The 15,407-nt window shown below is 42.1% G+C and overlaps 1 protein-coding gene across 2 annotated transcripts in view; it reads right to left on the bottom strand.

The window, feature by feature from the left end:
• The window catches only part of Tgs1 (trimethylguanosine synthase 1), a 31,987-nt gene extending 16,608 nt beyond the window's left edge, over nucleotides 1-15,379 (bottom strand). The window contains exons 1-6 of one of the 2 annotated variants that reach the window (XM_057790435.1): nucleotides 15,141-15,379; nucleotides 6,054-6,118; nucleotides 4,553-4,722; nucleotides 3,460-4,279; nucleotides 2,435-2,552; nucleotides 598-684 (exon numbers count right to left, since the gene is read on the bottom strand). In XM_057790435.1, the coding sequence (XP_057646418.1) occupies nucleotides 598-684; nucleotides 2,435-2,552; nucleotides 3,460-4,279; nucleotides 4,553-4,722; nucleotides 6,054-6,118; nucleotides 15,141-15,244 (1,364 nt within the window). In that variant the 5' untranslated portion in view covers nucleotides 15,245-15,379. Of the gene's footprint in view, nucleotides 1-597; nucleotides 685-2,434; nucleotides 2,553-3,459; nucleotides 4,280-4,552; nucleotides 4,743-6,053; nucleotides 6,119-15,140 lie in introns of both variants that reach the window. The other variant, XM_057790436.1, reaches the window with a different exon arrangement.
• Nucleotides 15,380-15,407: the final 28 nt, after the last annotated feature.

Consider the following 15,407-nt stretch of genomic DNA (forward strand, 5'->3'; position numbering starts at 1 on the left):
ATAACCTGGATGGTACTACTGTGGACGGGGAATTAAATACGATACATTCACTAAAAGGATTAGGTATAAATGCTGTGTGTGTCAGAAAGAAAGGGAAAACAGCATTTAGCTGTGCAAAGCAAGCTGTGAACTATGCATTACGCATCCTACTTTAAGTAACCTATGTACCTAGTTATGAAACATCGAAATTTTCATCTACTGGCTACATGGTATGCTTCCTAGTCTTTAGAAGCACAGAGGGGTAGTACAACAAGATGCCAGGTGGGAACCTTAATTAGAAGTTCTAACATCTGAACTTAAGCCCTTTGTGAAATGTGATCTAGATTGGTCAAAATGTCTGTGACCTCCAGCAGCTTATCTGGGAAACAGAGGAGTAACATTTGGAGTAACTCAGTGCAACTGAGTTAATACAGTGAATACATCAAATATATAATACGATTTTTACTGTTAATCTTCTAACAGAAGTTGGTGTTGTATTGTATTATTTGCAATGTTATCAATACAGTACACACACACACACACACACACACACACACACACACACTCTACATGAAAATCAAAGAGAAGTTATTAGGATTTCTAGGAGACAGCGCTTACTTTTGTCCTGAGCCATGCTTGAATCCTAGAAGGAAACCATTGTCATCAACTTCTGTATCTGGGTTTTCATCAATGTCCAATTCATGGCTAAAAAAAGCAAAAATAAAAACAAAAATAGTGATAAGCCACCCCTTTCAGAATGGACAGTATCACACAAACCTTGAGGTCTGGAGAAGGTACTCAATGCACTTGGCAGCGTTTGAAGCATACTAACAAGCATCATACCCTTTCAACTTAGAGATTTTATTTACAATCGCATGCATGTGTATCTACCTATGTAGGTGTGTGTGCATGTGAATACAGGTGCCTATGGAGGCAGAAAATAGGCTCAGGTGCTCTGGAGCTGTTGTGAGCTGTCTGATACTTTAGGGTGCTTGGGACCTAACTCAGGTCCTCTGGAAAAGCAGCAAGTGCTCTTAACTACAGAGCACCTCTCCAGTCCCCAGTCCTAAAGTCTTTAAGTATTCTACCTCTAATCCTGAAGATGGTGTAAATATGTATTTCTTGGGTTGCCTTTGGAAAAACTCCAGCAAAAGCTGAAGCCTGACATTAATTTTCTGTAGCAAAAATTAAAAAAGCAAATTGTGAAGTATCAATTGGGCCACTTTTTTTTAAATAGAAGAAATGTTACTAGCAATACGATATGGGGCTCAGAGGTTAAGAGCACTTACAGCTCCTTCAGAAGACCACCACTGAGAAAATCCAGCACCCACACTGAGAAAATCACAACCACCTGGGACTCTAACGCCAAGGAATTTGATGCCCTCTTCTGGCCTCCTTGGGTACCTCATGTACCACCTTCTGAATATACACATAAACGGAACTAGAAAGCAATTTTTAAGTAAGGCTGTGGTGCAGGCGCTAAATGGCTGCACTTAGGAGACTCTACCACTTGGGTCTGTGATGGTAAATCTTTACTTTCGACTTCATTAACTTGGAACATTTAGAAAACATACCTCTGTCTATGTCTATGAGGGGTTTCCTAGAGTTCTGACAAGGAGGGAAGAACCACTCCAAATGGGGTCTCAGACAGGAGAAAAAAAAAAAAACAACTAGTCCTTATCTCTCTCTGCTTATCGATGCAATGCAAACAGCTGCCTCAGGTGTCTATAGTCAAAACCCCACCAAGTTGCTGCTACCGATATGCCTCCCCTGCTATGATGGGGCTGTACTCAAACCCCGAGTCCAAACAAGCCTTTTTTCCAAGCTGTTTTCATCACAGAATCAACAAGTGCCTTAAACAGGTGCCTTTAGAAACCCTGATTACATGACCCATAGATAGCATCAAGAAGAACACAGCAAGAAATGACTGTTTTCTAAGTAAGCCAAACTCATTACTTTATCGAGTACCTACTAAATATAAGCACAAAGTTCTCCTAAGAACTTGTACTAAATAGTGGACAATTAATAAGCGAAGTTTACTAGGTAAGGTAAGGCAGCAGTAGCAGTGGTATGCTTTCTGAACGAAGTTACTCAGACTTCAGAGTTTGCGCATCACTGTTCTAGATGCTATCTGGAAGAAAAGTCTTATGTGGAACACTACAAAGAAATGCAGTATCTCCACCTAATGCTCCAATTCTGTAGTGATCTACCCATTCCTTCTATCTATAGTGCCTGCACTTGGACACACTGGACTTTACAGTATGAACTTCACTAACTACTGTCACACACTGTGGACAGATCCAGGTAACCTATCAGTCTCATTTTATAGATGAGGAACTAATAAATTTAGGGTTATGATGGGCAGAATTAGGATACGACTGTGTCTAAAGCCTGACCCATAGATCCCCCTTTTGTTTACAGTACAGAGTTGCAGGCTAGGTCATAGGTAACTTACCTTCTCTTCACTCTGCTGGGCTTCTGCTCGGGCGGCTCATCATCACTCTCGTTGCCATCAGCCCTGTTAGGGTATGCTGGATCTTTGCCTGTGTCTGGTCCTGAAGACTCCTTCAACTCTAAGGAGAGAGATTATAGTGTATCTTCCTTGAGGCCTGGCAATTTTTCTATTATCTCCAAAGGAGTAATTATAGCTACGCCTGGTAAATTAAAGGCTTCATGATCCAACTACAGTCAGGTATTTTCAGTCAATAAGGTACTGTGTATTTGAACAGTCAATGGTGGTTTCATGTGATCTCATCACAACTCAACTCATTTTAGTGTCCTCTGCTGTATACAGAGCGATGAGATCACCTGGTAAGAAAGTGCCCAGAACTTCATCTCCCTACCTAAATGAAGCACAGCTGTGCTTTAAAAAGCAAACTAAAACTAGTTTGTCCAGATCTACACAAAGCACTCTACAGGCTACAACCTTACCTTTCTGGTAGCTGCTGGCAGGTATATTCATTTTCCTAAAAAAAAAATCAATTAATCTGAATGGGTGGAATGGGGAGGAAGTATGCATGACCTGAGTGTTGAGGTCACAGGATAACCGGTGGGAGTAGGTCCTCCAACTACGTGGATTCTGGAGATCAAACTCAGGTTGCCAGGCAAGTGCCTTTACCTGCTGGGTCCTCCCCACTGACCTGGCAGGCACATTTCTTAAGGTCAACAGTAGGGAGATATTGGAACATCTTCTAAGAGTCTTGGAACGTATTTCCATGCTCCTCCCAGATGTAGCAGATAGGAGTTTTTTTTCAGATTATTCATTACAACTGGCTATTATTATCTTTTTATGCGCCTATGGAAAAACACGTTTTTGCTATGTGCACCTTGTCCTTGTGATACACTTTGCTCAAGTGACCCTCTTTTATTCCTCAGAGTATAAACTGTCTGATACTCTAAATAAAGCTGGCTATTGCATGAGACTTGGTAGACTGCTTGATAACCATTACCTGACAGATTAAGTCTGGACAGCCAGCCTACCTTGAGCTGGTTGGTCTGTGCTTCTGTCCCCAGACGCGTTACTTTGCTTGGGTGTTCCATTACTGGGGTCACGTCCTCCAGAGGCAGGACACTCTTTGCCGCTGCCACTCTCACTCAGCTGCTGCTTGTCACAGTATACGGAGGACTCTAGCCGGCTCTGTTCTACTTCCCCCGAACTCAGAATTATATTGTTAATTCCAGCAAGTATTTCATCGTGATCTTTATCATTTGAGCCAGAGCTTTCATCGTCAGCTGTGTTAGGTGAAGATGAATGAGATATTAAATCCACTTTCATGCTGCTCTCGTCTCTTCTGTCAGCTTCTGTTTGAGATGCATCAGCATCTAGACCACTGTCTTGTGAGGCTGCAAAAGTCCAACCCTGAGCTTCCCAATACCGAAACTGTTCCAGATAATACCAATAAAGCTGACTATAATGTTGCTCCCATTCTTCCTTTGTATCGGGGAGGTTCCAAGGTTCAGAAGATTGTGTCTGATCTGGATGCTTTTCCTGCCAGCTTTGCCACAACAGCCCTTCTCCATATTCATTCCAATACCTTTCCCAGTTCTCTGTGACCTCTAGCTTTGGTGACAGTGTAGTTTCAACGGGAAGGTTTTCTGTCTCAGTATCTGTTTTGCTCTGGAGTTCACATGTTCTGCCGTTGTCACAGTGCTCAACTGATGGTGGGTCATCTGACACTACAGCATCATCGTCTTCACAGTCATCTCGCCACGACTCTCGGATCATTTCATCCAAGTACTTCTTCTGGTGCTTTCTCCTTTTCTGCTTCACTTTAATTTTATTTCTAGTATTCATAGACACCTACATCAGAGCAAGGATAACAAGCCTAAGTCTATCCGAAGAGTAATATAACCAAAACCACACCCAAACTCCCACTGTGGGTCTTTAATACACAAGTGATTCTTATGGAGAATTCAAATTACACACGGGATCTATCCCAACTTGCCATTTAGTTATAATATATATGAGTAAAATGTTCTAACAATGAATGAATTTGATTGTAAATAAAAATAGAGTATGTTACACTGTTTTTTTGAAAAGCAAGAGATAGAAATAGTAAAAATAGATTAATACCTCAAAACTCTTCTGGGCAGACACCCTTCCAAACTGGATCGGCAATCCCATACTTCTCATGAGCTTGGCCTCGGAATCAAGTTCACTTTCATCTGTGCTCATGTCTTTGTTGTGTGATTCTGTGGTACCAGGGGAATGATCATCTTCCTCTTCTTCTGTAGCTTGGTCTCCTACAGACAGCATCTGTTAGCTTCATTGTAGGGAAAATGAAAAAGCAGCCTTTCTTATCCCCATTTCAGCATCTCAGATCCAGAACACTTACATGACTTGCCCACACTTGTATTACATATTAAAAAAACCAAAAACTCAAAAATAAACAAAGTTTCAGGCCAGCTGATCTATATATAGTAAGTTTCAGACTCTGCCTCAAAAAACAACACAAAACACAAAAAAACCACATACACATACATTTTTGACTCCTCAGTAAAAAAGAAAAATACTCCAACTTCACAATTCAGGCAATAGAAATAGACATCAATAAAGAAATCTCATGTATAAAATTCTACCAAAGAGCTTCTTCAGTGAGGAAAAAAAAAGACACCTATCTAAGCAGTGAAGGGTATTCCACTAACTATTCCATCTAACGGAATTGTGAAAGTCCAGGCCAGCACAGGATCTACTAATTCTGTGGTCTTCTCATGAAAACACATCTTCTCAGGTTCAGTAGCAGTCTGGTGCTTACAGAATCCTTATTTCTATAGCACAGTAAGAAACCTTGCTTTAGCTGATCTTAGAGAAAGTATTCGAAGGCAACTATGACAGACCATACTGGGGTTGTCTGGCTTTTTACTCAGTGCTGCAGTTCTGCTCATTCTGAGAAACCTAAGTTTATGTGGAAGGAGAAATGGACTAGGGAAGTCTGAGAAGGTATAACGTGAAGTCACAGTACACACCAAATTCTGTCTTAGTACTTCAGGCAAAGGCTGGGTGGAGATGGTCGCTAGGGATCATCCTAATCTACCCTTACTGTAAAAATCGGACAGAGGACTTCATGTTTTCTACTTTTCTAAACTTCAAATTCAGGCTGGAGACATGGCTCAGTGGTCTGGCTGCTCTCCTGGGGGGGGTCAGGGCTGGGTTCCCAACCCCAAATGGTAGCCCACACCACCTGTGATTACAGTTTGGGGGACTGGTGCCTTCTCGTTTCTAAGGGTGCTCCATGCTTGCAGCACACTTACATACACGAGGCAAAATACCAGTATCATAAAGTTAAAAAAAAAAGGCTTAAAAACGCTTCACATTCCAGGCTAATAGTTACAAATCAGGAAGGAATGGTGGACAAGAAAAGTCTAAGCCAAGCCAATACAAACTACAGGAAAAGAAAAGACAGCTTTGACGGGGATCTAAACTGTGTACACACGCAGTGTGAAGGCAGGGTCTACAATTACAGACTTGCTTGCTATTCATGCTATTCACCACTTTATGCCAGCAAGCACAACACATTGGCATAAGTTATATACATAAATACATATAAATAAAAATGTAGTCTTCTTTACATTACCTGCATTATTGTCACTGCTTCTGACATAGTAGCCTTTTAATCCCAAGTTGTACAGTTTTCGATCCCTGTGAAGCAAAATAAATAGTCCATTGGAATAAGTTAACTATAAACCCAGAAAGAAGAATGGGTTAACAATCAAAGATTAGCTAATAAAATGGTTAAAAAAATAGAATAGTAACCTGCTAATGCATTTTTATTACCTACATAGAGGCAATAATGTCTCTCACGGAGTTGTAAAAATTGACTATATAAAACATATGATAGCACTTAGAATTACTAACCTTTAAAATCACCTGGAATTTCTCTTGGATATTGGGGGAAAATATGGTTTTTGGTAACATCTAAATATATTCCAATAGTGGAAAGGTTGAGCTTACACATATAAAGCTGTATGCATACTGCAATGTACTTATAACAGGAGGAATATCTATTACACAATTCTTACTCAGCTTTTCTTCAGCACACCTATTTCTTCTAAGTTTTTTAATTACTATAACTGTAATTTCATTACTAAAATAAACCTACAGAACACTATATAAAAGTGTACTACACATTGTAGCTGAAAACTACCTCCTCCTGTCTCCTTTCTTTGATAGGGTCTCACCATAGGACCACCCCCTATGAGTATTACAACTGCTAGGATTATAGGTACAAATGACCATGCCTGGCATTGATACTAATTTCTGGTGAACTTACAACAAACTTCATAAAATAAAACTCTTGTGTGCTTGTTATGAAATATAAGGTAGACAGCTACTCACAGAACAGTGAACAGGAAGGAGATAAAGTGCAAACGCTAGTCCCACTATCCACCAGGAACACAAGCACTGTGGGTAAGGAAAGGAGTGGGAGCCTCACACAGGCATTAGTGTTTTGTCTACTGGCATCCACAGACATGGAGTGTCAGTATGATTCCCATTATGGCTAAAATGAACAAATAGGGGAACGTATTGAGGAAGACAGCTAAGAATTGCCTTGTTAAACGAGGTCAGCTAAGAATATATTGAATACAAGACATTATTTGGAAACCTGAAAGGCTGTGAAGAACCCAAGGTATTGGTTCAGTATTATAAACTCATGGCATTACATACACAGCAAGTATAGAAGCAGTTTAAAATGTTGAATGTGTACATATATGCAAACACACACATTCCTATATATGCTACAGTTCATATGGATACTGTGTAACTGTACTGAGAAGACACAGGAACAACAAACACAACGAACACACAGGTACTAGTTTTAAAGTTCTGGGACGGTTCTTTAACTGGCAATCTGACACGATTCAGAACCCCTGCAAAGGCCCATGCTTGTGAGGGTTATCTTAATTGCATTAACTGGATGTAGGAGGCCTACCCACGGGGGGGGGGGGGTGGCATCATTCCCCAGCATATCTGATCTTGGACATTCTGAAGTTTGAAAATGGACAGAATAGCATGCATGCATTCATACTGCCTTTCCCTTCCAACTGTGGCCTGAATGAGACCCGCGATACTAGCCCACTTGGGCATTGTCTCCTATACTATAAATGCAGCTGTAAAGCCTGTGTTCGCTCTCTTGCTTCCAGCTCTCACTTCTGGCTGTTAGACTCTGTTCCTGCTCCCCCTTCGTGCAGAGGACTGTGATCTAGGACAGTGATCCATAAGTCTCCCCTAAATAGCCTTTTATTATACATAATTCTGAACTAATGTGGGATTATTTTGTAACTTCTGCATCAGACTGGACTCTGGAGCTGAGAGCTGGAATGAATCCTTTCTCCTGTAAGTTGCAAATATTCCATTCCATTTTCATCACAATAATGGAAAGAAACTCAAGGCAAGTACTACTACCTACTAAAAGAACCAACTTGCCTGGAGAGAAAAGTCTGGGCTATCTGTGTCAAGGGCATGTCATGTCATGTGGGCAATACAGCCACTCCAAAAGGTTTCTCACTGGGAACATTAAAGATCGTATGAAAAGCAGTATCAACAACAGCAATGGACTATAACTTTCAATGAACTAAATATCAGGCTAGGTAGAGTGTCACACATCTATAATCCCAGTACCCTGGAGGCTGAGGCAGGAAGAATACACAGGTTTGAGGTGAGGCTAACTTGGGATACATAGTGAGAATCTGTCTTAGAAAAAAAATCCACACCAACATTAAGAAATATGAATATACAGAAATAGAAGGAAAAGCACTCCTTACAACGTGCCGATAAACCACAACCTTTAGAAATAGCTGTTGGAGGGGTAAGGTGTTAATGAAGGCTAAGGCTTGTAGGCCTTATTCTTTTTTTTTTTGTTGTTTTGTTTTGTTTTGTTTTGTTTTTCGAGACAGGGTTTCTCTGTAGCTTTGGTGCCTGTCCTGGAACTAGCTCTTGTAGACCAGGCTGGCCTCGAACTCACAGAGATCCGCCTGCCTCTGCCTCCCGAGTGCTGGGATTAAAGGTGTGTGCCACCACCGCCTGGCTGTAGGCCTTATTCTAAGCACACAATCTTACATTCATAGTATAGATATTTTGTATTCTGATGAATGGTTCTTGTCCTTTATATGCTCTTCCCTTACTTTACTCTTCTCAATCCAATCCCCAGAGCTACTCATCCCCCCATCCCTTTTCTACTGCCGTTTCTAATTTTAAATATTGTGTTGTGATATGGTCTTACTATAGAGCCTATACTGGGCTAGTGATGTGAGATTCCCCTCTGTATGCTGTGAATATCATTGGTTAAAAAAGGAACTGCTTTGGGCCTATAGCAGAGCTATAGGGGAACAGATCTAGGCAGGGAAAACTAAGCTGAATGCTGGGAAAAAGAAGGAGGGAGTCAGAGAGAAGTCATGTAGCCCCGCAGCAGACAGACACTGAAACTTTAATTGGTAAGCCACAGCCTTGTGGTGATACACAGATTAATAGAAATGGGTTAAATTAATATGTAAGAGTTAGCCAATAAGAAGCTAGAGCTAAGAGGCCAAGCAGTGATTTAATTAATACAGTTTCTGTGTGATTATTTTGGTTCTGGGCAGTCGGGAACCAACAAGCAGGCCCTCCTCCCAACAGGCTAGAAACTACTATATTTTCTTCCCCACTCTAAGTTTGAGTGGTCCTTCTATAAACCAGCTAAATCTTTTAAAAATGTTAATGTAATGGCTGGGGCAAACTGATATAACCATTTCATTCTCCTGCTTAAAGTTTTCTTCTCTGGGGCTTTATTATTTTTGTTTTATTAGTGCTACAGAGATTCACTAGTAAATTTTCTGCATTTTAATTCTTTCTTTTAAAAAGTTTTATTAGGATAATCATTGCACACTGACGGATTTCAAATCTACCCTCTACTTTCACCAGTAACGTCCCCCATTATCTCTTGCTCCCCTCCTGCCAGCCACTTTCCTTTTCTCTAGCTGTCCCCAACCTGGATGCTACAGTGGCACAGTATTGGTGCACATATTGTACCATGCACCAAATACTCCACATTTTATTTTTCATGTCGTGTAGATCCTATACGTGCACACATATATAAAATCTAGACTCCGCATCTGAGAGAAAATGATTATCCACAGTTCATTTGCTTTCAAGGGACAACTCTATTTTCTTTATAGACCACAGCTTATTTACCTGTTCATCTGTTATAGGATACCTAGACTGACTCCTAACTTGGTTATTGTGACTAGTGCTACCACAATATACACAATAAGCAGTTACCTTTATAGTACGTGAACTTAGATTCCTTTGGCTCTATTACCAGAAGTGGTCTATCTGGATTACCAGGTAGTTTTATTTTTTTGATGATTTTCATAATGGATGCTTCCATCCAGTAGTTCCATAGCTTTTCTCACTCAATTCTAGAGAACTGCTAGGACTGTTATTTGTTTTCTTAAGAACAATTATTCCAGAGTGAGATGGAATCTCTAAGTAGTTTGGGTTTTAAATTTCCCTAAAGTCTAAGGATGAACATTTTCCCATGCATTTATTGATAATTTATATCTAATCTTTTGAGAAATGTCTTATGTGTCCATTTATTGATTAGGTTATTTTGTGTTAATTTCTCAACTTTTTAGTAGAATTGTAAAGTTCTACACTCACTGTCTTTGAGATACTTCTTAGTTCTGCTACTGTCAAGGGACACCACGACCAAGGCAACTCTTATAAATTGAAGCATTAATGGTGGGTTTGCTTAGTCTATGACCATTATGGCAGGAAGCAGATGGGAATGTGGCTGGAGAGCTCTACATTCTGATTCTCAGGCAGCAGGTGGGGGGACAGGGACCCAACACATCATGACACACAACACAGATAAGTAGACTGATTCTGACCATGCCTGGTGTGGGTGTCTGAAACCTCAAAGTTCACCCCTAGTGACACACCTCCTAATGCTTCCCAAATAGTTCCAGTGACTGGATTCAAACATACAAGTCTCTGGGGCCATTCTCATTCAAACCACAATACTGTGGCCAAATTGGGTAGGTAGAGGAACAAAGAAATCAGCCCCAGCTAAGAACCCCTGCTGTGCATGCCCGGAACTCCAGTGTTTGGCAAGGACATTCAATGGCCAGTCAGTCAGTCTGGCCAAAACAGCAAGCTGTGGGTTTCAGTGACAGACTCCATCTTAAAGGAATAAGGTAGAGAGGGAAAGAAGAGAGTAGGCATTCTCCTCTGGCCCCCTCAAGCAGACAAGTGTGTGCACCCATTCATATATAAGCACTGTATACACATATACAACACACACCCAAACCCAGAGGTCATGAGCCTGTGGGTGCCACAAAGTTGTGGTTCAATGATCAATGTGCTCCTCTATAGGCTCAGGTATCTGAAAACTGGTCCCCAGGTAGGGGCGCTGTTTAGGAAGGTGGTGCATACTCAATGGATGAAATGTATCACCCGGGGCAGGATTTAGCCTCACCCACTTCTAGACTGCATTTCTTTGGTTTCCTGATGCCGTGCCTCCCATTATGTGCACTGTTCCTATGGAAAAGTACTCCAAAATAAACTCTTGCGCAAGTTGCTTTTGGTCATGGTGTTCTATTGCAGCAGCAACAAAGTAACTAATATAACTAACGCAGAAGGCACAGCAGACACTGTGAGAAGCACAATCCCAAGTTCTTGGTGTGTCTCCTTTTGATAAGCAGTCTTCTTTCTAGGAACATTCATGCTTAACCTCTGTGTTAAAATCTTTTAACCTCCAACCCAGCTTCCTAAGATTCTTTTTTGCTTTTAAGTTAAACACTCTGTCTTCACCTAAGTAGCTGCCTCTGAGAAGCCCTCTGGGTATTGCTGGTAACACAGAGTTGTTTCTGCACTTTCTGACTCACTGAAACTGACATAAACTTTCTCTACAGACAGATTTCTTTGGAGAAATGGCCTTGGCAAGAGGTCTACAAGAAACAAATGGGGTAAGTGTGAAAAGGAAGAAGCTGTCCTAGCAACCTGAACTCTGAGTAAAGCCTACATGGAATAAAAGGCGGCCTACGAAGCCAAAGGAAACAGTCAAAAAAGAGGAGACAGAGAGGGAAGTAGGCAGGGGGTCCAAAAATATGGGATGGTGTAGAAGCCTAGACTGTCTCTAATCTATAATTGTGGTTCAATTTTATTTTATTTTTTTTTAAAGATTTTATTATGTATACAACATTCTTCCTCCATGTATGCCTGCATGCCAGAAGAGAGCGCCAGATCTCATTACAGATGGTTGTGAGCCACCATGTGGTTGCTGGGAATTGAACTCAGGTCCTCTGGAAGAACAGTCAATGCTCTTAACCACTGAGCCATCTCTCCAGCCCGTGGTTCAATTTTGACATGAAATAATACCCACTTCAGTAGAAACCAAAGTTGAGATTTTGAACTTAAACTATAGTTCATATTTTAGATTTCTGAGACTCAAGGCAAATCTCTTAACTGTACCCACCTTGAAAAATCAATAACCAAACTATATACTTGCAATACAGAGTGGCACAGAAAGAAAAACGGGGCACAGTGAGGAAACAATGGACCAAAGCAAGACTGTGGGTCCATGTCCTGTGCCTGGAACTTTTAATTTCAAAGGGGCCTTAGACGGCTCAGTCCTCCACCTCCCTGCAACATCCACCTCTCGTGCTATTTCCACACCCGGCATTAAGTCCTGGTGGATGTTTCATGGCTCTAGCATCTTCATTAACTGGGGTCTCCACTAAGGATTCATTTTCACTACAGGCAATAGCTTTTCAGGGCCTTCACTTCATGCAGTGATTCCAGCCATGTAACAAGTCGCCTGGCTTCTCTCAGAGGCTCTCTGAAACCACTCAGGAAGAATCCAGGACCTCGCACTCTCAGACCTTTCATGACTCCAAAGCCACCACCACATAGAGAACTGCCGCGCTTTGCTGTTTGGCTGGGATGGATTCTGGGCTCCTGGGATCACAACTGCAGCAGCTTTTGTGAGCAGCTGCTTTCCAGGAGCAGAAACCTGAAACCCTTCTCTCTCACAAGCTAGGAGCTGGCTAGGTGAAGCCCATGGCACTCTACTTTGTCCTGGTGCAGAGCAGGAGGCTCCCCTAACTGTGCTAACCTTATTAACAGTTATAGCCGCTCTTCCAGCACAGCGTGGGCTGTAACATAAGCTGTCCAGCGATCCCTTTCTCTCCAAACTACATTTTCTATTTCCTTTTGCCTCACTGCTCTTTTTTATTATTGACCTGGGTAAGGGCAATCAGTATCAATCACACCAGACTCAATGTCATGTACTCCTGAAGGTTTCTCTGCAAAAGAAATGAATCCAACTCAGGACACAGGCAGAAAATAGCTAGATTTTAACAAAACATCATAGGATTGGCTAAGTTAGTATTACAGTCCCTGTTTCCCTCGAGCCGGGCCTCCACAGTCTGCCTTACTCTCAACACTACAGCTAAACTCTGCTTAGAGCACTCAACCTCTTACCTAGTCAAAGTCCCAAAGTCTTCCACATCCCCCCCAAACAAAGCCAAACCCAACACGCTGTTCTTCACAGCGACAGCCCACTCTCTGACACCAACTTCTGTCCCAATTACTTTCTGCTGCCGGGGTAAAACAGCACGACCAAAAGCAACATAGGGAAGAGTTTATTTTGGCTTACGATTCCAGTGGGAGAGTCCATAATGGCAGGGGAGACAAGGCAGCAGGCAACGGGAACAGGAAGTGGAGAGATCACGTCTTCAACTGAAAACATGAAGCAGAGAGAATGCAAACCAGAAGTGACAGTTATGAACTCTCAAAGCCTGCCCAAGTGATGTACCATCTTCCTAAATAGTGCCACTAGACGGGAACCGATGGTTCAAAGACCTCATCTTTGGGGGTTCATTCCTCAGTTGAACACATCAGCCATGTTTCTGGTGGCTTCTGGTGCTCTATCTCAGAGGGTCGCCAAGAAATTTAGATAAGATGACAGAGCGGCTTCTGATGATATAGGATTATAGCTAGGGCAGCAGTTCTGGTTGGTGTAAAATAAAAACACAGATATTTACATTATGATTCATAACAGCACCAAAACTGCAGTTATAAAGTAGTACAAGGTAGTGTAAAGTTATAAATGAAAATAACTTTATGGCTGGGAGGTCACCATGAGGAACTGTATTAATGGGTCACAGCATTAGGAAGGTTGAGAATGACTGGCCTAGGGGAATTAAGACTTTTTACTGTAAGTAAAATTTCAGTCTTGGGTGCCATTCCTAGAAAGTATTTGGGAACTAGTAAGACCATAAATGCTTTTGCTTAAACATGGCTATTATTTTAGCATTCTCTTAGGAAAAATATATACAGCAGGGTGTGGTGGTACACATCTTTAATCCTAGTATTGGGAGGCAGAGGCAGGCAGAGCTCTGGGAGTTTGAAGCCAGCCTGACCTACAAAGTGAGTTTTAGGATAGCCAGAGTCACTTGGTAAGACCATGTCTTAAACTTTTGGGGTTGATTCTCTCCTCCCACCATGTGGGTCCTGGGGATTGAACTCGGGTCCTCAGTATTATAGGGGGTAAAGGCCTTTGCTCATTGAGCCATCTCACTTTCCCTTCCCAAGGCTGCATAATTTCCACTCTCGATCCAGCCACAGATTCATAGTAAAGCACCACAGACCTGTTTTATAACCATAACGAATTGCATAATTGTGTAAATAACTACTTTAATACAATATTGATCTCCTTTGCTTAGGAAGTAAATCCATGTAGCCCAATTCTGTCTTATATTTGCCTATCAGCACATCTAATAGGAGCACACGCAAAAAACAAAACAAAAACCTTCACTGAATTAAATGCACACCCGACTACAATAAGGACAGTAGTTTTAGATAATAGATTTAACTTGGTGTTTTATTTTGAGGAACTTTCAGAGTTCTTCCCCGAGTACATAATGAAAAAGCACCCATCAACTTAAAATCTTAATCTTTAAATTCACTTCCATAAAGATCTGAATTTATCGAGAAGCACGTGACGCTGGGGTAAAAACACATTTGCTAGGGATAAACAAACAAACAAAAAACCGACTTAGGTGGTTTAACTCATGTTATTAACATAATGAAAAGAATGTCTAGGTCCGAATTTTCTTGTCGGTGCTCTTACTATCAGTCGGTTCCTCTCCGGCAATTTTTAACATGTCCCCACCACTGCTGTTAACAGCCTTAAGGCTTTCGTCTCAAATAATTTGTGAATTTCTGTTGGAAAAGATTTTACAGTTTGAAAAGGGGGCTCTGCCTCGAACTTTCACCTCATCATGCTACAGCTACTGGTTTGCACTTCACATCTCTATCTTACTCGTGTAGCTGAAGCTGGTCTCGAGCCCCCTTCCTGATCCTGCCTCTGCTACTGAGGCGCTGTGATTACAGGCCCGGTCCACCTCGTCCAACCCACTCAACTTTGAGGCTGGCCTTAGTTTATAAATGCGAAATAACAGATGACAGCCACCACACTTTAAAAATCAAAATCAGAACTAATCTTTCCTTTAGCAACGGCAGGAGACCACCCACCCCGTCGTGACTGAGGGACTTCGAGTTTCCGTAACCACCACTCTGACCTAGAAGCAGGTCATCTGGCTTTCAGGAAAGCCTCACTCGACCTCAGCGACACCCTGAGTCCCGAGCAAGGAGAAAAAGGAAGAGGCCAGGCGCGACTTACTCTACAAATGCCCGGGAGCAGAGGCAATGGATCGTGTCCTCCTCGTCGCGGTCTTCAATGAAGAGCATCATTTCGGCCACGTGGCTCCACTTCTCGCAGCACATTTCGTTCTCCGGGGTGGCTCTCCTGTCCCCGGCGGGGCTGGGCCTCTGCTCGGTTGCTGGAGACAGAGATCGGACTCGGCGGCCGGGGCGGAGGAGCCGGAACGCACCCGGGAAGGCTCGAGCCCGGAGCCCGCCAGGCGCAACGGAAGCAGCAACGGCGACT

This window comes from Chionomys nivalis, chromosome 16 (genome assembly GCF_950005125.1).
Source record: "Chionomys nivalis chromosome 16, mChiNiv1.1, whole genome shotgun sequence".
Classification (NCBI taxonomy): domain Eukaryota; kingdom Metazoa; phylum Chordata; class Mammalia; order Rodentia; family Cricetidae; genus Chionomys; species Chionomys nivalis.